The sequence below is a fragment of the Cibotium barometz genome, chromosome 60, assembly GCF_041138505.1.
Source record: "Cibotium barometz isolate CiBa-2024 chromosome 60, ASM4113850v1, whole genome shotgun sequence".
In the NCBI taxonomy this organism is placed as follows: Eukaryota; Viridiplantae; Streptophyta; class Polypodiopsida; order Cyatheales; family Cibotiaceae; genus Cibotium; species Cibotium barometz.
In genome coordinates, this window is record NC_141105.1 from 4951862 (window position 1) to 4975387 (window position 23526).

At 47.6% G+C, this 23526-nt stretch overlaps 2 protein-coding genes across 14 annotated transcripts in view; both read right to left on the bottom strand.

The window, feature by feature from the left end:
• Positions 1-23526, bottom strand: part of EMB2746 (RNA-metabolising metallo-beta-lactamase family protein) — a 175332-nt gene that overhangs the window by 86199 nt on the left and 65607 nt on the right. For all 13 annotated transcript variants that reach the window (XM_086794020.1, XM_086794018.1, XM_086794021.1 and 10 more), the window contains exon 13: positions 19140-19265. In XM_086794020.1, coding sequence (XP_086650146.1) covers positions 19140-19265 — 126 coding nt within the window. The remainder of the gene's footprint in view (positions 1-19139; positions 19266-23526) is intronic.
• Positions 11947-13814, bottom strand: LOC147604904 (uncharacterized). The gene has a single exon (XM_086793996.1). It carries the CDS (start codon positions 13747-13749, stop codon positions 12154-12156), a length of 1596 nt encoding a protein of 531 aa, XP_086650122.1. The 5' UTR covers positions 13750-13814; the 3' UTR covers positions 11947-12153.

Below are 23526 nucleotides of genomic sequence, written 5' to 3' on the forward strand. Positions count from 1 at the left end.
AACGTAATCATCTATCAACGTGAAAAAATAGGAAGAACCTCCAAGTGCAATCATACTCCTTTATCCACAAAGATCAACAAGTACAAGCTGAATAGAAGCGTTAACCCTAAAACAGGCCTCTTGTAAAAAGGTTTTTCAATGCTGCTTATCCATCATGCAAGCTTCACATACATCCAAACTATCAAAAATTAGTAGCAAATATTGAAATAGCTTACATTTTGTTATCTCTCAAAGAGTGTGCATACTAAAGGTGCCTGTATCTCTCATCCATAGTTTGCTACTCTTAGCATTCAAGATGCGAGGAGTGAAGCATGTGCGAAGAGAGAAATCGAGGTTTTTTTCATGTCTAGTAGGTGCAAAGAGAGAGAGAAATACATAAAGTAAGAGGGAGAAAGCGATAGAGGTGTGATAGCAAACATGAGAGAAAGATTGCACAACTCAAATGATGCTCAATGTTATTAGAACCATCGATGGTCACAAGAAACGTTTCTTCTATTTTGTTGTATCATTTCGTATTGTCTCTATGGACGAAACGAACAAATTTCAAAGTGACTTTAAAGAAAACGTATTCAACAATTGGATGCAAAATTAGGTGCAATTGAGGTTAGAATATGAAATTAGAACTTATAAATCGGTAGAAAGTGATAAATTGAAGCGCTGCGGGGACACTTGTAGAAAATTTCAACAAATTAGGTAAAATTAACCAAGTCGTCAAATTTGGGCAAAAAAGTGTTTCGACCATTGAGGTTAAAAGTATGAATTTTCGATTTGTAAATTGGGAAAAATAGAAGAGCTAATTGAATACTTGTAAGAAACTTTAACAATTGAATGTGAAATTAGGTGAAATTGACCAACGAGTCAAATTTGACACAGTAACACATAGTCGTCAAGAAAATTTTCATCTATTTCATCCATCTTTACGGGCTTTTTAAGAAAATTGGATGTAGAGACAAGCCACAGTCCCAAAGAATCCAAAGAACATTTGAAAGACTTTTTGTACAACCTTCTTTAGATATGAGAAAGAGTAAAATAGTACCAGATTAAATTACCTTAATTTAATTTAGTAGCGAGCAACCTTGACCTTCCCCCCTCTGCGTCCTCTCTCGGTTTGCGCCCCAGCTCCCCTCTGCGCTCTTGCGCCTCCTACCCCTACTTCCCCTAGCGCCGCCCCCCCCCCCCTCTCTCCGCCCAGCCCCTCGCCGGTGCGAGTTCCCTCTTCCTTCCGCCTAAGCCTATCCCCCCCTCTCGAGTCTCTGCACTGGTCCCCCCCCCCTTCCCTTTCGCCTCCTCTCTTCTCCTCCGCCAATTTCTCCCCCCTCCTCTGTTTGCATCCCCCCCCCCATCATGCCTATGCCCTCTATCCCCCTATCCCTCCTTTTCGCCCCCGTCGCTTTTCTCTCTTTTTTCTTTTTTCTTTTTTCTTTTATGCTTCTTTTTCTTTTTTCTTTTTTTTTTCCTTTTTTCTTCCTTCTTTTTTCTTTTTCTTTTTTTCGTTTTTCCTTTTTTTCATTTTCTTTTTTCCTTTTTTTCTTTTTCCCTTTTTCTCTTTTTCTCTTTTTTCTTTTATCTTTTTCTTTTTTTCCCTTTTTTCTTTTTTCTTCCTTCTTTTTTCTTTTTTCTTTTTTCTTCCTTCTTTTTTCTTTTTCCTTTTTTTTTCCTTTTTTCTTTTTTTCTTTTTTTCTTTTTCCCTTTTTTTCTTGGCATTGTCTTCCCCAACCCCCCTCCCTTTTTTTCCTTGGCATTGTCTTCCCCACCCCCCCCTCCCCCCTCAGCCACTCTGTCGCTCTCCTCCGCTCTTCCGCTTGCAAACTCTCCTCCGTCCCCCCATCCTCTCCACCTACAAGCAGTTCTCTCAACTCGGGGTTTATTTTATTTGGCAAGTCTTGGTTTCATTCTGGTCTTCACCGTCAGGAGGACTCCTTGACACCTACTCGTCATCCCCAACCGAGGCCGTCGTTACTTGCTTATCTTTTTCAAAAGCGGATCTCCAACTCCTCACTATGACAGTTGCATCATTGGAGGCATCCACCCTAGTATGCAAAATTGTCGGTAGCGGCCCAACACACAGACAACTCAGGAATCTTTTGCATGCCAGTCTCACTAGCAGGCCTGCAAAGATTACAAACATTCATCCTCTGGGGCCTGGCTACTATTAGGTCGAGTTCGACTCGCCAACAGCGTCAAACCAAGTCATGTAGTTGAGCCTCGTTGCAATGCGTACGACCCAGGCCTTCTTCGCACGGTGGCAGCACGGCTTCGACCATGCGTCTGATCCTCTTGCTACCATGGCGGGCTTCCCAGTGACAATCTGTTTCCCGGGCCTTAGGAAAGGTATACCTTCATCTTCTCCCGGTGATCGGTGGTGCCACCTGGAGAGTGATGGAATCCCCCCCACTGCTGCCTCGACTCTCGCACACAGGCAGCTGGGATTCCATCTCTTCGCATTTATGTTACCTAGCCGGATTTTGTGCCTCATGTTATATCCATTCCTTGCTTGCGGGGCAAACCTATCCTTCAGTGTGTCGAGTACTCTAGCCTTCCAGGCCAATGCTTCATTTGTAGACAAATGGCACATTTAGCCCGAGCTTGCCCTCGGCGTCAGTCCAGGAGGCTGCCTCCCGTGTCCCCCCCCCCCCCCCCCAAAGTATCCCATTCAGATCCTCACCAGGGGGTGGAGAGAGAGGAAGGTTCTCAAGCAGCAGAGCAGCAGGTCCCAGCCGCCGCGGACGATATAGTTGCGGAAGAGTGGCGAATGGTTGGCCCACGCTCGAGTAGTCAGCTTCCCGGGCTGTCTGCCGACCACTCGGGCTAAGCGTCGTCGATGTACGCGCCAGGCTGGCAAAGCATAAGAGGATTCAGTTCTATCAGAGAACCGTTATGAGCATTTGTCCCAACACCCTCCAGTTGACGAGAGGCCCCCTCCAGTCATTGAGCAGGCCCCTCTGGCCCCTCCAATTTGGCGACCAATTCCCCATCGAGAACTCCCCCCCCCCCCCCCCCCCCCCCCCCCCCCCCCAAAAAAAGACTCTCAATGCAGAGAGTGGCTGATAGGCCCCACTGAGCCCCAGGTGAGCCTCTTCCATCAGCCTTCGCCTCGGATGGATTTCTCTTAGCAGCACCCCTCTAGCCTCTCCGTCACCCTGCTCCCCTCCGCCTCCTCTCCCGCCCCCTTCCCCTCCATCCTCGCCCCCAACTTTGCTCGTAGGAGTATCTTCTGGCCCATCCTCAGCATCGGAGCCCACCCTCTCCCCTCTCTCAGCCTCTCCAGAGCACTCCCATCGCCCCAACAACCCCCGACCCGGAGCGGAGGCAACAGGCGAGTTCGTTTTGTCGGTTGATTCACCGATTCTCTGAGCCGATTGAGATGACCATCGCCGCCTTCCCGGTGAGGGCTCTCCCGCGAGAGTCCCCAGGTGGGCCGCCCAAGATCTTAGGGCAGCCGATTGATTATAGTTTCTTCCGTTGTCTCCCAGCGGAAGGGACGGATATGTTTGAGGAGAGAGTAGCACCTCTTCCGATATGTGTGGTTTTCCACCACTCCAGACCCTCTACGCCAGAGCATGGAGCGATGATCCTCTCTTTCCCTTTGAGTGCAGCTCCAAGGACTGAGTGAGACTCAGAGTCAATGACTGTCGCCATCCAGGGTCAAGTAGTTGAGCTATTTCATCATCTTCGTGATCTTCGCATTACCGACGTACTCACCCATCTATGGCCATTGGCTAGGATGGAGCTTGGAGGCTCAGCCCACAGAGGCCAGGAGGGGGAAATGGTGGCCTCAACCTTGACGTGCTACTCATTGTGTTCATGCATACTTCTGTCGCAGAACCTCTCCCCCCTTCTTATAAGTACCTCCATTGTGATCAATGGAGTCCGGAGTACGCACTCTCTCGAGCTCGGAAGGAGTGGCGTCACATGGGGGACAGGATCCGTGCCCACTTGGCGCGCCTTCGCCCAAGGACGGATTGTGATTATTCCCAATCTAAACCCTCGCCCAAGACTCTCCGAGTGGAGGGCAGTTCCGCCTCACACACAGCTTGATATGCGGATAGTTTCGTGGAACATGGTTTAGGGGGGCCTCCATGCTTTCCCAAACGAGGAATCCTTAGAGGAGAGCTATAGAGAGCCCTAATGGGGGGACCTATTGACATTCTTCTCCTTCACGAGCATCATCTCTCAGAGGGGCGTACCCACCGATTCGGGAAGATTTTACCAAGCAAGAGTCATACTTTTTGGTCTCTATCTTTCGGCCCTTCAGGGACACAAGGAGTTTGCATCTCCGTCATTGAGTAGCTTTTGCCGACCGTGAAACAGGCTCAGGAGTCATTGTCTTGGGGCGAGCACATTGGATCACCATTATGATTGGAGAGGATAGCATTGGCTTCCTCAACGTTTATGCCCCGAACACTACTACAGGTAGAGCCCTCTTTTGGAGCAAAGTTCGGCAAGCCCTTCCCCAAGCTAACTTTTGGAGCATGGGTGGTGACTTCGACATGATAGAGGCAGCAAAGGACAGAGTGGGAGGAGGCACGGCCTCAGTCTCAGGAGCAGAATACTCAACGTGGGAGGAGTTGATACCAGTACTGACGGGACATGACCCTTGGTATCTGCCAGAGTTTGGGCGTAACCCTGGGAGCCTCAGCTTCTCGATATGGGATAGGAGGAGCACCGGCCCCAGCCTTTCTAGACTTGACAAGTTCTACGTTGATGAGTGGGCTTGCAACCGTGGGGGCATGATTGGTATCTTGGCAGGCACTTCTTTTTCTGATCACGCTCTGGTTATCATGTCCCTAGAGGACCCCTGGAGGCATGACAGGCATGTGAGCTCTAGGATTCCGGACAGCCTCATTCAAGACTCCAAGATCTGCAACAAGATGGAGCTGATTTGGGCAAGACTGGACTTTACCTCAAGCTCTGCTGCATGCACACTCAATGTTGGCCTAGGGGAGATCAGTAATTTCTTGCAGGAGGCAGCCCAGAGCAGATTGGAGCGATTTCGAGAGCAGGAGTGGAGTTTGAGGAGGGGCCTAGCCTCTTTACAATGGCTACAGGAGCGTTTCTCAGATAGCCCATGGATTGAGAGTCAGATGGGTGCTGCCCGCACAGAGATTAGATCTATTGAGGAGAGAGGGTGGAGTACAGATACCATGACCGAGCTTCATTATGGACCCAGATTGGGGACAGAGTCACATGAGATTTCTTCGTGAAAGCCGGCCCCCACAGGAGGAGAGATGGTATTCGCAGGCTGCGTGGCCAAGATGGAGCTATTGTTTTTGACCCCCCCCCCGAGAGCCATTGCCACTGATTTCTTCCGTTCTCTTCTCATAGGTGCCCCATTATCACCACAGGTGATGGATGCACGCGAGAGGGTCTCACCACGAGAGAGGTGGTTCCCCCCTCTCTTCGCTCCTTCTTACTAACTCCATTCACAACTGAGGAATTGGCGAAGGCGATGACGGCATTACCTAGGGACAAATGCCAGGAGAAGGAGGGGCTTCTAGTCTCTTTCTTTCTTCGACACTGGGATCTCATGGAAGGTAGCCTTCGTACTGCCTTCAATGAGATTATGCTCGCAGGTGCCATGCCGGAGAGGCTCTCAGAGGGCTTGATTCACTTGATTCCAAAGGAGGGTGGTGACAGATTAGAGATCCTGCAGTGGAGACCCATCACTCTTCTAGGGACCGCCTATAAGATCTTGGCCAAGGCCATCAGCAGGAGACTTCAACCCTTTCTCCCATACTTGATTCATGACATTCAGACCAGCTTTGTTCAAGATCGGAGCATTCTGAACAACATTTTCACCTTTTGTGGGAGGCGACAGGTTCAGCCAGGATGGGGTAGCAGGACCTCATAGTGCTACTCCTACACTTTGAGAAAGCTTATGATAATGTGGATTGGAGCTTTCTGAAGGGCACGATGAGCCGGATGGGATTTCCCATGGAATGGATTCAAGGAGTCTCAAGACTTTACTCAGCATCACAGCCAGGTTCTCATTCAAGGAGCCCGTGGCGACAGATTCCCCCTCTCTCGCTCGGTTCGGCAGGGCTGTCCTTTGGCACCTCACCTCTTCCTATTCGTCGTTGAGGCTATGAGTAGTTTTCTCTCAGCCCAAGAGACCATGCTTCAGGGGTTGCGCCTTCCCCTCCACACGCAAGAGGAGCTACTTGACTCAAAGTCTGCAGATGACACAACCACCTTCCTTTCTGGAGATGTCGGGAATCTCCAGAGATTCACGGAGGCGATCGAGATTGCATCAAGAGCATAGATTAATTGTGACAAGTCGCGTGGTTTTTGGGTGGGGTCAGCACCCACCCCGACTTGGCTCCCAGTTGAGGCTTTTCAGTGGATCCCGAGGGGCACTCCAGTTTGCTATCTTGGTTGCCATGTTGGCATTGATATCTCTCCTAAGCGGCAGCTCACCCTACTCCTTCTGAGTATTCGGAAGAAGCTTTTATACTGGAGTTCTGCGAGGCTCTCCCTAGCCGGTAGAGTGGTGGTGGCGAACCAGGTACTTATTGCAACCATCACTTCGTACTAGGCCTTCTTTCACGCCTGTATTGGCCAGGTACAACGATTGATCCAGAACTTCTTATGGGCCGGCAATGATGGGAGGCCAGCCAGGGCCAAGGTGGCATGGAGAGTGATCATTCAGCCACGTCGTAGAGGGGGGCTAGGCCTCATTGACCCCCCTATTTAGAGCTGTGCCCTGTTGGGCAAGCTGATGGTTAGAGGACTCCTTCCTACAGGTAAGCCCTGGAAGGATTTCCTATTGGCCCGGATTTCAGCCCCTACCCCGAGTCTTGGGGGCCCTTGGCCCGCAGAGCACTAAATGGATTTTCACAGAGATGCAGGCCTATGGTTTTAGTCCAGCTTTTGAGGACAGATTTGCAACCAGCTTACTTCGAGCTTGGGATCATCTCAGGCCGGCCCTTAAACAATCGCTCCAGCAGCCTTTGGTCTGGAACCCCCTGATCCAATTACCCAGTGGCCACATGTCCGACCACATGTATTATGGGGCGCCTTGAGCATGGGACGAGACAAGTCTCTTGGAGATTGCATCACACAAAGAAAGTTACCCCCGGAGGTGCAAGAGAGAGGCCTGGCAGGGATCCAAGGTAGAGACAGACTCAGCATTGATATCGACTCAACTATCCCTCGGGGGTGGCTGACTCCTATGACAGACCCGACCCCCCCAGCATGGCTAGGTGTGTTTACCAGACATGATATTCTAGTGGCAGTCCACAGAGAAGATGAGGACAGTGCTCTGCTTAAATTTTCTATTGGATCCCATGGCAGAGTAGAGAGATCCGAGCTCCCCTTAGAGGACTTCAATGGCTGCACCTTGCAAAGGGTGAGGGTGATTGGTTTTTGGGCACAGGAGTGGCACATTGACCCAGCACTGACCAAGGTTGGGAGGAAGAGATTCTAGCGGCTGTGGATATGGGAGTGCTGACCTCTCACGCGCCTACAATGGGACCCGACAAAGTGGACTTGGCATGACCCCGCGGACCGAGAGGATACTTTGGATGCCCCCTTCTTTGCATATGCAGCGTGGCTAGGCCGCACGATAGATGGCACCCCGGCAGCAGCAGCACATTGGCAGTCAAAGTGCCTCTCATAACGCTTCCTTTCAGATTTGTAGAAGAGGCTCTGGGACAACTTTCGTACTAGAAAGATCACCCTCTTTCTCTGGTTGATGGTACACATGAGTTTCGTGATCGGTACTTGGCTGGCAATTGGAGGTCGGCTAGCAGCTTGCCCACAGTGTGGGGTGCCACCCTTAGGAATCTTAGCGACATTGTCTTTGGGATTGCCCAAGGCTCAGCAAATTTGGCAACGGATTCTCCGCATCTTCTAGTGCCACGCGCACTGCAGATAGTACCCACTGAATGCACCCAGAGGCTGGTAGTGGCTCATTGTAGCGACCTACAAGTAAATGAAAAAATGACAAAGTGTAGGGTATAAAGAATGCACTGGCGAGTATCTGCACAAGCCAGAAATCGGTGTAGGGAGTTGATGTAGCACTGAGAAACCTCTCTAGTGCTGAAGCTAGCACGGAGAACTCTTCAAAGGAGGCTGGAGTAGGGAGGCTGTCTGGACAGCAGCACAGAAGCCGTTTTGGCAGCGACAGGCACAGCTGGAACGCTTGAAATGTCCTTGGAGTCAAAACAGTGGGTGGAGATGGGCTGAGCCGGCGGCAGTGGTCCTCTCCCCACTAGCGCCGCACCTGCTGAGAGGAGCAGCGGTGGTCCTCTCCCCACTAGTGCCACCCAATTTTGGTGGTGGGAATGAACAAGGCATCGACCTGGATCATTACATGGGGCACTGTCGCTTTGGCTATACAGAGACAAGAGTAGTCAGGGCCTATTAGGAGGATGGGGGAGGACTAGCCCTTTAGGTCTCCCACCATCGTATTGCAAAAGTACCAATCACAGCCCCACCTACAGGCGACTAGCAGGCTCATGCAAGAGATGAGAGATTTGCAGTAGCATAGAAACCTAGCACATTTGGCGAGCTAGATGCAGCGAGGCCATCGAGCCGTTGGCTGAGTTTATCAAAAGCATATGGTTCAATATCATTCACACTCTCCGCGGTCAGTGGGGGAAGTTATGGCGATTTCGAGCGTGCGATCTATGGCTAGAAGGTGCCTTGGATTATCCCATAAGCGAAAGCATGGGAAGTTGAAGAGCCATATATAGGCTAGAGTGGCACCTTGTCATAATCATCTCCTCCAGCCGGTGTTTTGGGAGGCAGCTCACCGGGAGATGGGAGCCAGGTGGAGGGATGCTGCAGTGCTAGTTGGGGGTGTTCGTGGAGCTCGATGGTGATGCGTCTCCTACGTGCGTTAGTCTTCCGCTGCGCATTCTGACATGGTATCAGAGCCCGACGTGTGTGGTTCTAGGCGGCTCACGCGTGTGTGGTCCTGGGCGACCCTCTCGCGCCTCGGTGGCTTGCGGAGCTCGAATCGAGGGAGGGTGTTGGAAGGTTGGCGATTTCGAGCGTGTGATCTATGGCTAGAAGGTGCCTTGGATTATCCCATAACTGGAAGCATGGGAAGTTGAAGAGCCATATATAGGCTAGAGTAGCACCTTGTCATAATCATCTCCTCCGGCCGGTGTTTTGGGAGGCAGCTCCTCGGGAGATGGGAGCCAGGTGGAGGGATGCTGCAGTGCTCGTTGGGGGTGTTCGTGGAGCTCGATGGTGATGCGTCTTCTACATGCGTTGGTCTTCCACTGCGCATTTTGACAGTTCTGACCATATACGGAAGCGGTGGGAAGCTTTCTTGAGGCTTTGGAGGCCTTGCCCATTTCTCACAGATAGAGGTCACCCCATTTGCCGATACAAACCACCTGTGTAGATGTTCCCCCCCCTTGTATGAGATAGCCTAGGAGAAGTGTCTCTTCTCTTTTTGACCATTTGATTCCCGCCCTTAAATGGGGCGAATTTGTATTTAGCCCTTCGTGGTTGTATCTAGCCCATTGTGGCTGTTTTTTCATTAACTAATAGAAGGATCCGTTTCCCGAAAAAAAAAATAGTACCAGAACCTTTAAACAGATACTTTCAATCGTTTTTCACTCTCATCATCATGTCATCTCGCACAGGCTTTTAGAAGAATACCAATCCTTCTCACTAGTGTGCGCCTAAAAGCCCAACTGTCGATGATCCAAGAATTATCATGTACTCCAACATTAGCCATCTCACGACACACTTCTTCAATGGCAACAAAGAGCTCTATTTCAGCAGCATGACTACTTGAAAGCGTCATTCTTGGCACCTACCTGATTTTTCTAGCATTCTTTGGATCTATGCCCTTTCTTGCTAGGGTAAAACCATTTAACCTTTTTTCTTCTGATTTGAAGAGTTAGAATCCTTACCCTTCTTCTTTGTGTTAAGCCTCTTCGCCACCATTGCAATGATGCATCCACATCTCCTCACCCCAAAGTAATGAGATCGTGACACTAGCATTCAAAGATGTAACAACACTATCATATTTAGGCGGCAATACTTTAAGACAATGACAAAGCAAGATCCGGGGGAAGCACACTCATGTCAAATGCATCCAACTGATGTCATGGACGTAGCAGATCACAAGCAGTCTTGCCAAGGGCCCCTATGGGCAAGCGCTGGTGGTATGGAGCGCCGAGGCTCACTGAGGCTCACTGGCATGGACTAGTGGGATTGGAACCTTAGCCCTTGGCTCCAGGGGAGGTTTGTGGATGCGAACTACTGTTGGATGGTGAGCTTGCCTACACCCCTTTTATTTGGTTTCTCTACTCTTGTTTATGCCTGTCATAGTTGTTACGAGGCGCGCCTCTAACGGTTAGAGGCGTTCGAGGCGTACGAGGCGTAAGACTGCCTAATCGAGGCGTCCAAAAAAAAAAATCTGGTTTGAGTCTTTTAGACGGGGGCTTTAAGGGCCCAAGGCAGCCCCTCTCACACACACTCTCTCTCTCCCTCCTTCTATCCCTCCCTCCCTCAAGCCTTTCTCAAGACCCAAAGTTCAAAGTTCAAACTTCAAACACACTAGGATGATGATGTTTTTTATACCCACTTTTGGAGCTCTCTCGATACTCTACCGGTTCATTTCAGTTCATTTCATTTTACTTTGTACCCTTGAATCTTGATGATGTATCCAGATGATGATGATGGACTATTTTCGTCTCATAGGTCATTTTGGCCTGTTGCAGACGTTTGATACAGCTTTCTTTCTTTCACACGCACACTCTCTCTCCCTCTCATACACACCCTCTTTCTCCCTCAAGGCTCATACATACACACTCTAGTCTCTCTCTCTCTCTCTCTCTCTCTCTCTCTCTCTCTCTCTCTCAACTTTCACTATATATATTATATCTATCTATCACAATATATATATATATATATATATCACAGACGCCTCTAACATGCCTCTAACGTCTCTAAAAAATACGAGTCTTTCGAGGCGCATACCATACCCACCTCGTACCCAACGCCTTTGACGCCTCTAACAACCTTGATGCCTGTGTATTAGGTGATCCTCTCAGGAGGATTCCCTCACAAGCATGCAAAATGGGTGTAGACCTGGCCGACTAGAAGAAGACAAGGCAAAAATTACCTTTTTGCCTTCCTTTTACATGTGGGCCCCAAAGACCTAGGCACCTATGCTTGGGCACCATTCTTGGCCCTTTTCCCCTGGTCCCTCACCCACCATGATCCCCAACTTGATGTTTCTATTTTCCATATGCAAATGGTTTCACGCACACGAGTTCTCACTAGATCTACACATCTAACACTGATGCATACCCATCCACCCGAGCAATGAGTCTAAAAAAAGTGCAGGACCCTTATGCCATTACATCATTCAAGAGGGTCACATCTATGTGCAGGACTAGCACGATTGGCGTGTGTGGAACGTGCACGACTGACCATGACACACCTGAGGTGGCACATTGGCTGACACACCCCTAGACAAGGGCTCACAACAGCCCACAGGGTCTTGCACTTTTCCTTTACAGTCATCTCCCACCGCATCCAAATGCAAGGTGCACATGACACCATGAATCCCTTGACAATCGGTCAAAAACATAAACAGCTTAACCTAACTGGTAGCAGACCTACACTATTACATACAAATTGACCCCTACCAAAACACTATCCTCCTAAACTGCTCGTGCAAAAATTCAAGTATTCTCAGACCTGAATATTGCATAATTCATCTGTTCAAGGAGATCTTCTACACAAAGATCAATGGACTCAGCTCAAATGCACCTTCTTGCATTTGAAAAATAAAGTGGCTATTGGGAGACACACTCAAAGCCAATAGATGTTCTGCCTTGAATGGTTTGTGTATTCCTGAAGGGGTTTGTAGCATAGTTAAGGGACGGGGATGGGGACGGGGACGGCTAAAGGTAGGGAACGGGGACGGGGGGTGGGGACGGCACTCAAAATTGTTAATATTAGAGGAGTAAAGAATCAAGATTAATCAATCAATAACAACAAGCTTTCTAACTCCAAAAGTTATGAATCATGATACACATTACATTTAAAATTAAATTACGCTACGAGGTGCAAGAGTCAAGAGTCAAGACTTGCAAAGTCGGAAAAGAAAGACTTTAAAGTTGATAACATTAAATAGATATACTCAAAAGATGTTGGGGCCTAGGAGATACAAAATATAAGTCACTCGCTCTCATACTCTGCGCTCCCAATAAGAGAGGTGATAGCCTCATGATCATGAGTGCGTGAAGTGTGGATGGGGGTTGTGTCATCCGATGAAGGCTCATGATGAGAACCATCTGTCCCACCCTCCTGTGCAATAGTTGTAGCTGCCTCCTCTTGTTCCATCTCCCACTGTGTAAAAGTATCGGCATTGCATCTTGCACTCTTGCCAAGCATGCGCAAGTTTGCGCTAATGAAGACAAGATCATTAGCTCTTTCCACCCCAAGCCGATTTCTTTTCTTTGATGAAATGTGACTGTAGGAGGACCATAATTGCTCTAGGCAAGAAGAGCTAACGGACTGGCTCAAGATCCGGATCGCCAACTGTTGTAGCTCTGGTCCATCTGATCCGAAGTCCTCCCACCATAATGCTGCACCAACCTTGAATCTGTCCTGCTGCGCATATGCACATCCATATGAGCCTTGAAATGCCCTGTAATTAGAGACCTGGTCTCTAATTTTGCGCCTGATTTCTGCATCCGGCGTGAGGCGATCCAAGATGAGTCTCCAACCGTTGCTCACCTCTTTATCACCCTCCTGCCCTTTTCCCTGAAATTTTGGGTCCACCATAAAAGCTGCATGTAAAGGAGAGGAATATGAGCTCCATCTCGCCACACAAAGCGAGTGGATCTCCTCATATCTATCTACGTGTGGCTCAAGCTTCTCAAGACTCTCTACCATCTGGTCCATGGCTTCATATACTTTGCCGATGCATGGCTGCATAGCATCAACAATCCTGAGCAAGTGGACAATGGGATGCACCATGGCGTCAGTGCGCTTGAGGTCCTCCCAAAAATCAGCATCGTCGACCTTTTTCTTGCATGAAATCCCTACCTGTGTACGTGCAAAGGATGAGGAGCAAAACTCATCACTAATGAATAGTTGCCGCACGGCACCCTGACAATCCTTCAAGCGATGCAACATAAGAAAGTTGTATGCAAAGCGAGTGTCCGAGTACTTGAGAAGGACCTTTGTGGACCTCTTCCCAAACTCGGATCGAAGGTATGTGTGATTGTTGATGAAGGTCACAATTGCACATGCATCATCAATCACCGATTCAATCCATGACAATTTCCCAATATCTTTCAAAAGATTATTGAGACAATGTGCCATGCAAAAAGAGACGGTGATTTGAGGATACATACTCTCAAGAATAGCTCCCGCTGCCCTATTTGTCGCCTCACCATCCGTGACGAAACCGATCACACATTCGGGGCCGATAATCTCGACAGCACTACTCCACTCAGCAGCAAGTACATCCGCACTCTTTCCCGTCCCTGAAGCATCATGTGAGGAGACAAAGTACATCTCCCCCCGTGAGTATGCCACAAGGCCATGGATAGACCTTTTCCGCGTGTCACTCCATCCGTCTGCAATCAAAGAGACTCCATTGCGAGCCCATTGTCTCTTTGTGTTTGCCGCCGCTTGCTCAACAAGGCGTTTCTCCTTGTCAAGCATAGTGGTCCGCAAGGTTTCGGAGGATGGAGGTGTGTAGTGAGGACCGTACTCGCCAATCTTCTTCACCATCGTTTTGAAGTAGTCGGACCTATTTATCATTTCAAAAAACAAGAGGGTAAGTAATTAGAATGGCAAAATGGTGACCCGTGAATCGTGACTCGTGAGACATGATGATAAAATCATGTGAGTGAAATACGTACCGTGCCACACGAAAAGCAATGTGGTCATGAAAAAAGAAGCAGGCCACCGCAGCATCAACCTCCTCCTCCTTTTTGGGATCCCAACTCCCCTCAAGAGTACTTTGCCGACGAGAGAGAGAGGGTGGACTAGGTTGCGGCATTGAGAAGGCGGCTTGTGTGAAGCCACGAGTAGTGCCACGAGGAGGACGTGGTAAAGGGGTAGATGAAGATGCACCACCACCCGATGTAGAACCTGATGTTTGGATTGGAGTGACATAAGTGTTGGGATCCACTCCACACACCCTTTGGCTTGCATTCAAAGCTTGATGGGCGGCAAGCTTTGCAAGAAGCTCCTTTCTTATCTCCGGTGTGACCCGCTCACAAAATTTCACCTCATGACCGGGCTCATGCAACAAATGGGCCCTCACCCTATTGGCCCCACCCACACGCTTATATGGGCAAAGCTTGCATGTCCATGGACGTGCACCCCCCGCATGAGTAGGAGGCTCGAAGTTGACCTCATCCCACCATGACCACCCATCCGTTCTACTCCTACCGCCCGCACGAGAAGAGGATGCCATGAATAGTTAGTAACTTAGTAGTAGTCTAGTAGAAGAGGGTGGAGAGAGCTTAGAGGGTAGAGTAGGAGAAGAGGTAGAGGGAAGATTGAAGTAGTCTAGTAGAAGAGGGTGGAGAGAGCTTAGAGGGTAGAGTAGGAGAAGAGGTAGAGGGAAGATTGAAGTAGTCTAGTAGGAGAGGGTGGAGAGGAAGGTGGTGGAGTAGGAGAGGGTGGAGAGGAAGGTGGTGGAGTAGGAGAGGGAGATAGTGGAGAGGAAAGCTTGAGTAGGAGAGGGAGATGGTGGAGAGCCTAGAGGTACTCAAGTCTCAAGTCTTGGAAGTTGGAAGGCTTGAGCAATGAGTAGAAGAGGAGTAGCATAAGCCCATTATATAGCATATGGCAGCTCTCTCTCTCTCTCTCTCTCTCTCTCTCTCTCTCTCTCTCTCTCTCTCTCTCTCAAACTCTCAAACGGCTAGCCGCCAACAGCTAGTAGCCGTTGCCCGAAAAAAACGGCTAGATTTTGTAGCCATTGCGCCATTGCAGACGTCCCCCCGTCCCCGCAGAGACGGGGACGCCCGTCCCCTTGTCACGTCCCGTCCGTCCCGTCCCCTGGGCCGTCCCGCACCTGCAATTAATCGGGACGGCGTTCCCACGTCCCACGTGGACGTCCCGCCGTCCCCCAGTCACTATGGTTTGTAGAACACTTGCACCTATGTGCTAGGGTTTTCTAGCGATAGAAAGAAGAGTGCGGCGGAATCACATACAGCACACACAAGAGTCCTAAACTATTGCTTTGTATTATGTACAAGAAAGAAGTAATACAACTAAAATTCAAGTACAAGATGTGGCTGACAATGAAGATGTCAAATCATAGCCCTATGACCAGTACATTGTTCACTTAGCACTTCGCCTATAGAGAAACCCTCTATGAAGTACGACACTAAGAAAAGCACATGAATATGCCGATTTGGCAACCCACGTATATATATGCACCAATGCTCCTAGTCCATCAATAGTAGCTATTGGCCACCTGTACCCAACTTCCACATCATCAATGCCACATCACCATTGACGTGTTATCCTTGCCACGTAGTGGTGCCACGTGTCAAGAGATGTCCACCCCTCTCTGCCGGTTGCTATCTAGTGTATGGCTCTACCCTACATACTCCTAGGTGTGTCACGTTCTCCCCTACTTACATTAAAATTGTCCTCAACTACACGGTGTCCATATAAAGTGCCCCTCCATAAAAGGAAAAGATCCAAGCAAAGTTCATCTAAGATACACAAGAATACTATGAGACCACTTTGTGTCCACTGGGAAGTCTCACATTCCGTCCTCGCTATGTCAGCACAAAGACCTGCACAGAAACCAGTGGATGACTGATTTGCACCGGATCAAACACTCTCCACCTGTCCAATCGTGCATGAAAAAACAATGCACACGTTTGAGTATCCTCCAATAGCCCATGACAAGAACACTCTAGAGAAGAGCCATGCAAAACTCTGCTATCCAAACTCCAGCCACTAATTCATTGGCTCACATGCTCACATGCAGCACAAGAACTACTTACACCATCTTCAATGCACCCAGAAGAAAGAAAGCCGAACTAAAAACCATACTCCTCAGAAACATTGCAACAAATCAGTATCTATCAGTATTGCTCAGCACCTACATGCCTAAACCACTATTGTCCTATGGAAAATACTCCAATAAATACGTCCGCTAGTACACCGAAGTCAAAACCCCAGTTGTCATCAATTCACTCTCCCATAAATCTGTGTACTATGAAGATACACCAACTCCCCTATCCTCCCATCACAAAGATAAATCTGATGACATGTCCTTCTGTGGTGCCTCCATGACATCACACACTAAAGATACTCCACCAATGCAAACGGTAGGTGAGAAGAGTCCTAAACGACCCCAGAGATTGAAGCAACCGCCACTGAAGCCAAAGATTCTCCACTAAGTGCAAACGGCAACTTTGAAGACTCTCCCTCGGAGACATGGCTGTAAACTTCCTCCGTTCGTACCTGTCGCTTGATGCAATGAAGCGCCTTGGGTGTGGGCTCAACCCGAGAAATGAAAAAAAGTTGAGATGCACACATATGCATCTCCTTTACACTCATCCTCTAGTTCTGAAGAAGCCTCCTCCTCGGACTGCTCCTCTGGTTTTGAAGAAGCATCCTCCTCGGATTGCTCCTCCAAGGTCTTCACACAATCCTTCGCAATATGCTCAATGGAGTCACAATAAAAGTACTATCCCAACAGCCATCTTGGCTTGACACTTTTCAAGGGTGAGGTGAGTCATCAAGGCTCCCCCACTTGCCTGGTCCTTACCATCCTTAGCCTTGGACAGGCTAGCCTTGTCTTTGCCTTTCTGTTGCCCATGTTGTTGAGCCCCGGACTTGGAACTCTCCCATTTTTCGAGGGTTGTAGCAAGACAAACCACATCTGAAAGATCACAGGTTCTTGGGAGCATCAGCAAAGGATCAAGATAGTCGATTATTGATTCACCATATTTTTATAATGCTCCCACTATTTCTTCAATTCACACTCATAATCTATGAGAATAAACTACTTCAAGACTACCTTGCATCAGTCCGTCTTCCCGTTGAACTTGGGAGGCTCCAAAAGCTTCATTAATTGAGCTCGTTCCTCACGAGGCATGGACGAAGAACTCGGCCAACTGGTCTATCTCGGGAATCCGGTGGAGAGGGACTCCGCCAAGGAGACCATCGGTGACGCGAACAAAGTCTCTCGTGTCGACTACGCACAGGTGTAGAATGATGATTTCTAGACTAGGAGCAGCGCTCATCCAACGCATCCTTGCCCTGCATCCAAAGGAATGAAAAATCCTCCTCGAGAAAGTTTGGCCACTTCGTCCTCAAAATCGTCCAACACTTGCTCCGAAGAATGGGCCCTTGTAGATTTCAGATCTCGAATACTAGGTGCTCGAGGTGCCGATCCATTCTGTCGAGACATGCAGATATATTCTCCATTTTAGCCACTTGCACATCCATGGATACCTTCATGCTAAGAAGAAACAGTTGTGAATCCATGACAGATATCAAGTGATCAACGACCAGGTGAAAGATTTCAGCCTTGCACGATGAGGTAAGGGTTTGGTGGGGCAGGGAAGCAGAATATACCCCAATTAACATGTGCAATGAAGAGAAGCCAATATTCACTTTCCCCAAACCCGAACGCACAGGGGGTGCCAGAAAAGAAAGGAAATTTGCACATTCTCTAGGCTTTGATACCAACTCTAGAACAATTGCACCTATGTGCTAGGGTTTCCACATATAGAAAGAAGAGTGTGGCGGGATCACACAATTCACACACAAGAGTCCTAAACTAGTGCTTTGTACTCATAGTCACATGAAAACGCGTTTCTGGAGTGAGAAACCCCGAAACCCCGAAACACAAGAAATGTTTCGAAACGTTTCAAACTTTCCTAATTTTTTTGGTTTCTCAAAAAAAAATGTTTCTCAAAATGTTAAAAGTTCCTATTGTTTGGAACTTTAGCAACGCAAAATCATATAGAAAAAAAACCGAAACTTTGGCGTTTCTTAGCCGAAGGCCGAAAGGTTTTGCCCCCAAACCCCCAAAACGTTTATGGTGACTATGTTTGTACTATGCACAAGAAAGAAGTAATACACCTGAAATTCAAGTACAAGATGTGACTGAGAATGAAGACATCAAATCACAGCCCTGTCGCCTATGGTTCACTCATGGCTTAGCACTTCGCCCGCAGAGAAACACTCTATGAAGTACAATGCTGATGAAAACAGATGAATATGCCTATTTGGCTACCCTAGCTTAACCTTTGAACTTGAGTTACTGATGATCTCTTGATTCCAACGCTAGTCATGCTAAGTTCAGGACCCAGGTCCACTGCAATTTCTCTTGCACTCTATATTACATGGCTTTTCAAGTTCTCTTGCGATGTGATGAATTATGCCGTACAATCTACTATCATCAAAAAAACTAAAACATGAAGGCAGAGCACCTAAAGATTATTCTCCTTAAATAGGGCATACGCATTTGACACCAAGCAAAGTGCAGGCAGAATTAAAGGATACCTATAACAAACTCAATTGTCCATCCAAGATTATTTTGAAAATTCCAAGACAGTATAACTATCCTATGCAGCCCATTCGGTCAACTTATGACGCAAGCACACACACTCTAGACATTCATGGTGGAACCAACAAGAAGTTTTCAAGAACTATTTAATTGAGCTACTTTGCTACACATCGTAATAATTTGAATAAAGTTAAAGATTTAAAGACTTTCATGTCCAAGAGTTATGATTCCTAACAAAGCATCCCTTAATTGAAAAAGCATGAAATTTTGAAGGTATTACATCCTTTCAATTTGTCCTCTTTATCATAGCTTTCACAAAGACTACCATCAACTTTTTCAAGCAAGCAATCAACTTCCTTCCATAACACACAACCCTATTCACATCAATACCAGTCAAGAAATGATGAAATTTTATATACCTAGATGAATCCATGAACATGCCCAAATTCACCTTTTAGGAACGTGCATGTTATATACTCATGGTAGTCAACCCCCAAGACTATATAACTATCAACTCCATTATGCATAGTATGGACTAGAAAGTATGTGTAAAGGATTGTCTATATTGCTATTTAAAGGGTTTATTCACAAGCCATCTTACAGTGTGATGTTGTTTCAAAGTTAAATCCAATTTTGAAATTCAAATAACTGAGAAGCATACCAATTCGTCTCGATATGCATGACCAGAAGTATGCAAATTGTCTGCCCTGCCCATTGCTATGTTGGGTCCAAGTTCTGCTAATCTGTTCATCATTTTGATAACCCGTATTTCATTACCAGGGATCACCTGTTAAGAGCAACAACAATCAACCCATTAAGGTTTCAAGCAACAACATTAAAGGGCACCGTAAAGACTTTCAATCTATATATACGCTTCTCTATTGTTCTTTTCCATGCTTCCAAGTATAATAGAAATTGAAACACCAACTCATTGACATCTCTTATTTGAAATAGACAAGTGTCTTCGCAAGTAGGGCCATTGGCTGTGCTAGCAAGTCATATAAACTAGCATATACTGGTTCTACTCATCATCATATAGATTAGCCGGATGTAGGCATACGCTCACTTATGGTAGTGCTATGAGTGAACAGGGCTTAACCAAGGGCACTTTTTCCCATGTGGTTTTTCCCCTTGGACATCAAGTGTGAAAGGACACTCTAACATATAATATTTTGTACTTCTATATTATATGGATGTGGCACACAAGCAAGAGTTGACTTGCATTTTGTGGATACCACACTTTTGGCTCTCTCTCTCTCTCTCTCTCATTTCTGTGTGTGAGCTTCTCTTCCCTGCACCTAACCCTAATGTGCAGGTTTGTGTGTGTGAGTGTGTGAGTCCAACACCCAACATTTGGTATCAGAGCTGGGAGCTGGCCCTGGAGTAGTGCCTGTGCAGAATCTGCAGAAAAAACTGCAAAATTCCGTCGACGCTGTGTTTTTCTGTCGACGCTGTGTTTTTTCGTCGACGTCCGTCCGTCCATTCCGTCGTTGCTCCACCGTCCGGCCGCCAGAAACGGGCAGCACTAGTGGCGAGCCCACCACCTCCGCCCAGCCTCGCGGGCGGCATCGCTTCTGCAGCCGGCGTCCCAGCTGCACCTCCCGTCCGTCAGTCGGCGCTTGGGAGCTCCGTCAACTATGTGCCGGCCTGGGCCGTCGACAATCCACACATCGCCCATCCCGTTCCGGCCGCTCACAAACGCGCCGTTGCGCTTCAGGATCGGCCTTCGTCGCCGTCGCCGTCCGTTCTGTTCCGTCGACGGCCACCCGAACCCACCGTCCATCCTGCGCCAATGGTTCCACGACTCCAGGCGCCTCAGTCTGCTTCTCGCGTCTCGACGGGTCCTGCCCGACTCCTACGCTTCCGTATGCTGTTCGCCTCACTGCTCCTGCCCGGCACCAGCGCCTAGCGCCTGAATGGTACATCGCCTGCCTCGTCGCCTCTGCCCGCTTCCACTATTCGAACCCTCCGACCTGAACGCCCGATACCTGCACCTCCTCGACACCTGCAGCTACACGCACCCGGTTCCACCTGGCTGCCAGCTACACGCACCAGCCTTCCACGTTGATTCTCCAGCTGCAACAACGACTTGGCCAGCCTGCTGGCTCCCTCTATTCGACTGTATGCTCCAAGCCTGCTGCCCTTGCAAGAAGGTATTTCTCTGTGCACATTTTGGGTCAAATACAAATACAATATTTTGCAGCCATTCCAGTGTAGGTCATATGCAGATTTAGCAGACACTTCAATGCAAGTCAAATTCACAAGAAAATTGCAGGTGCAATTTGGGGGATTTCTCAATTTCAAGACAAATTGATAAAATTGGGCATGTTGCTTTGACTGCAATTTGGGGGTTTTTGAAATTGAGGTCAAAATCAGCAAATTGAACCTCTTATTTGCAAAAATTTGGGGGTTCTCAAAATTGAGGTCAAAATCAGCAAATTGAACCTCTTTCACTTGCAAAAATTTGGGGCTTTTGTGAAAATTGGCCAATTAGATGCACATTGAAGCCATTGGAGTACATAAAAATTGGGGATTTTCAGATTGGAGCATGTAATTGGGCATTACAGCTGCGATCTGTCGCGTATGTATACACATTGTGTGTAATTGGACAATTTGGTGCAGGTTTACACTTGCTTTGGTTTGCAGGCATACATTTGCACAGGACATTTGGTTGCCTAGCAGTGCACATTGGTGCTTGGTTTGCTTGCAGGTATATTTTGTTGACATGGCACAGAATGCTACGGATGTATTTGGTGTGCTCACCCAGGAGGACAAGCTGGATGGATCTAACTACTCCCTCTGGAGTCCCTCTGGAGTTTCATGATCCGTAATTTGCTGGTAGCCAAAGGGCTTTGGGGCATCATGTGTGGTGATGACACACGCCCACTTACCATACAGCCAGCCACGCCTCAAAGGGGAGGTGCTCAAAGAGCTCCTGATGTAGATCCTGCTCCCACACAAGAGCAGAAGAGATGGGACTCTAGAGATGCACAGGCCATGTCATTGATAGCCCTTTCAGTGAAAAGGACTATTCCGCACATTCGTTCATGCAAGACATCGAAGCTTGCATGGGACACATTGGAAGCAATGTATCAGGTACGCAACGAGGCAAGAGTTGCCTACTTGAAGAGGCAATTGGATCTTCTTTCTATGGATGAGGGTGACTCCATGGCAGATCATCTCACCAAAGTGAAAGATTTGCAGGAACAATTGCTCAACATTGATGAGGTTATCCCAGACAGACAGATGGTCACCAACACTCTTCATTCTTTACCGCCTTCCTACTTGGGCTTTCACACCTCTCTCAACCTCTCAATGAGAGGAGGTGGTGATCCCGTCACTTTTGAAGAGCTCGTAGGTTTACTCTTGCAGGAAGAGCAAACAAGAGCAAACTTATCGAGCAACCGTGGTGGAGAAAAGGCATTTACAACCAAGGATAAGGGTAAGGCAAAGAGCTTTAGACATGGGGGACAACAGTCTAGCAAGGCTGGTCATGGACAGCCCTCTTCTAGTGGTGAAAAGTCTGACAAAGGGGATGCAAACAAGACCAAAAAGAAGGGCAAATGTCACTACTGCCATAAGCCTAGACACTGCATCAGTGAATGTAGGAAGTGGATTGCAAAAGAGAAAAGGAAAGAAGCAGGCAATGCAGTAGCAGACTCTTCTGATGACAAAGCACAACAATCAGCTAATGTAATCCAGGAAGAGTACACTTTTTTGGTCACATGCACTAGTGACACACCAAGTGCTTCAAACACTGATATGTCTTGCATTGCATCTAACAGACAGAATGCATCATGGTATTTTGATAGTGGTGCTTCGAGCCACATCACTTCATGCAAAGATGTATTCAGCACTTGGTTTATGCTTCAAATGGCCGCACTGTATCATGTGCAGATCATACCACATATCCAGTAAAGGGAGTTGGTAATGTCATACTTATTGCAGCCAATGGTGCCAATATATGTATGAAAAATGTATTGTATGTTCCAGGGATAAAGAAAAATCTGCTCTCCGTCTCAGCCATAAACGACCAAGGTTTAAAGGTTGAATTTGAAGATGGGAAGTGTTTGGTAAAAGACCCATCAAAGGGTTATGAAATAGTCACTTCTGGAACACGATACAAAGGCTTGTATAAGCTGGACAGCTATGACAAGCGCACTTATGATGCAAATACAGTTGCTGCCCATACTCCTGCTATGCATGATGCAGAGCTATTGCATACTCGTTTTCGGCATGTAAATTTTCAGAGTTTGATGCTTTTGCAGAAGCATCATATGGTTGATAATATGCCGCCTCTTGAGTCTCCATCAAGACATGTATGTGAGGGTGTATTTTGGGAAAGATGCAACGAAAACCATTCCCCAAAGATGGAGCTGTTAGAGCTGAAAGTAAATTACAGCTCATACATAGTGATGTATGTGGTCCAATGCGGACACCATCCATAGGAGGGCATCTTTACTTTGTCACATTCATTGATGACTACTCCAGGTTTGCTTGGGCTTACCCTTTGAAAGCGAAAGCAGATGTGTTTACATGCTTTCGACACTTTGTAGCAATGGCTGAAAATATGTGTGCATGTAAAGTCCAAACACTCCGCTCAGATAGAGGTGGAGAATACATGTCAAATGCATTCAAGGATTATATGCTTCAAAAGGGCATCAAACACCAATGTACTGTGCCTTATACACCGTAGCAGAATGGTGTAGCTGAAAGGAAAAATAGATCTCTCATGGAGATGGCAAGATGCATGGTGAAAGCACAAAAGTTGCCTCACAAATTTAGGATGGAAGCTATAATGTGTGCAGCTCATGTGTTGATCAGGTGTCCAACAAAAGCTTTGAAAACCATAACACCATTTGAGGCTTGGTATAGCCGAGAGCCAACAGTGAATTATATGCGTACATTTGGGTGTTTGGCATATGCACATGTGCCAGAACAACTCCGAACAAAGCTAGATGACAAAGCAATTAAATGCATTTTTGTGGGCTACAGCAATGAGAGCAAAGGATACCGTCTTTATAATCCAACTACACGAAGGATTTTTG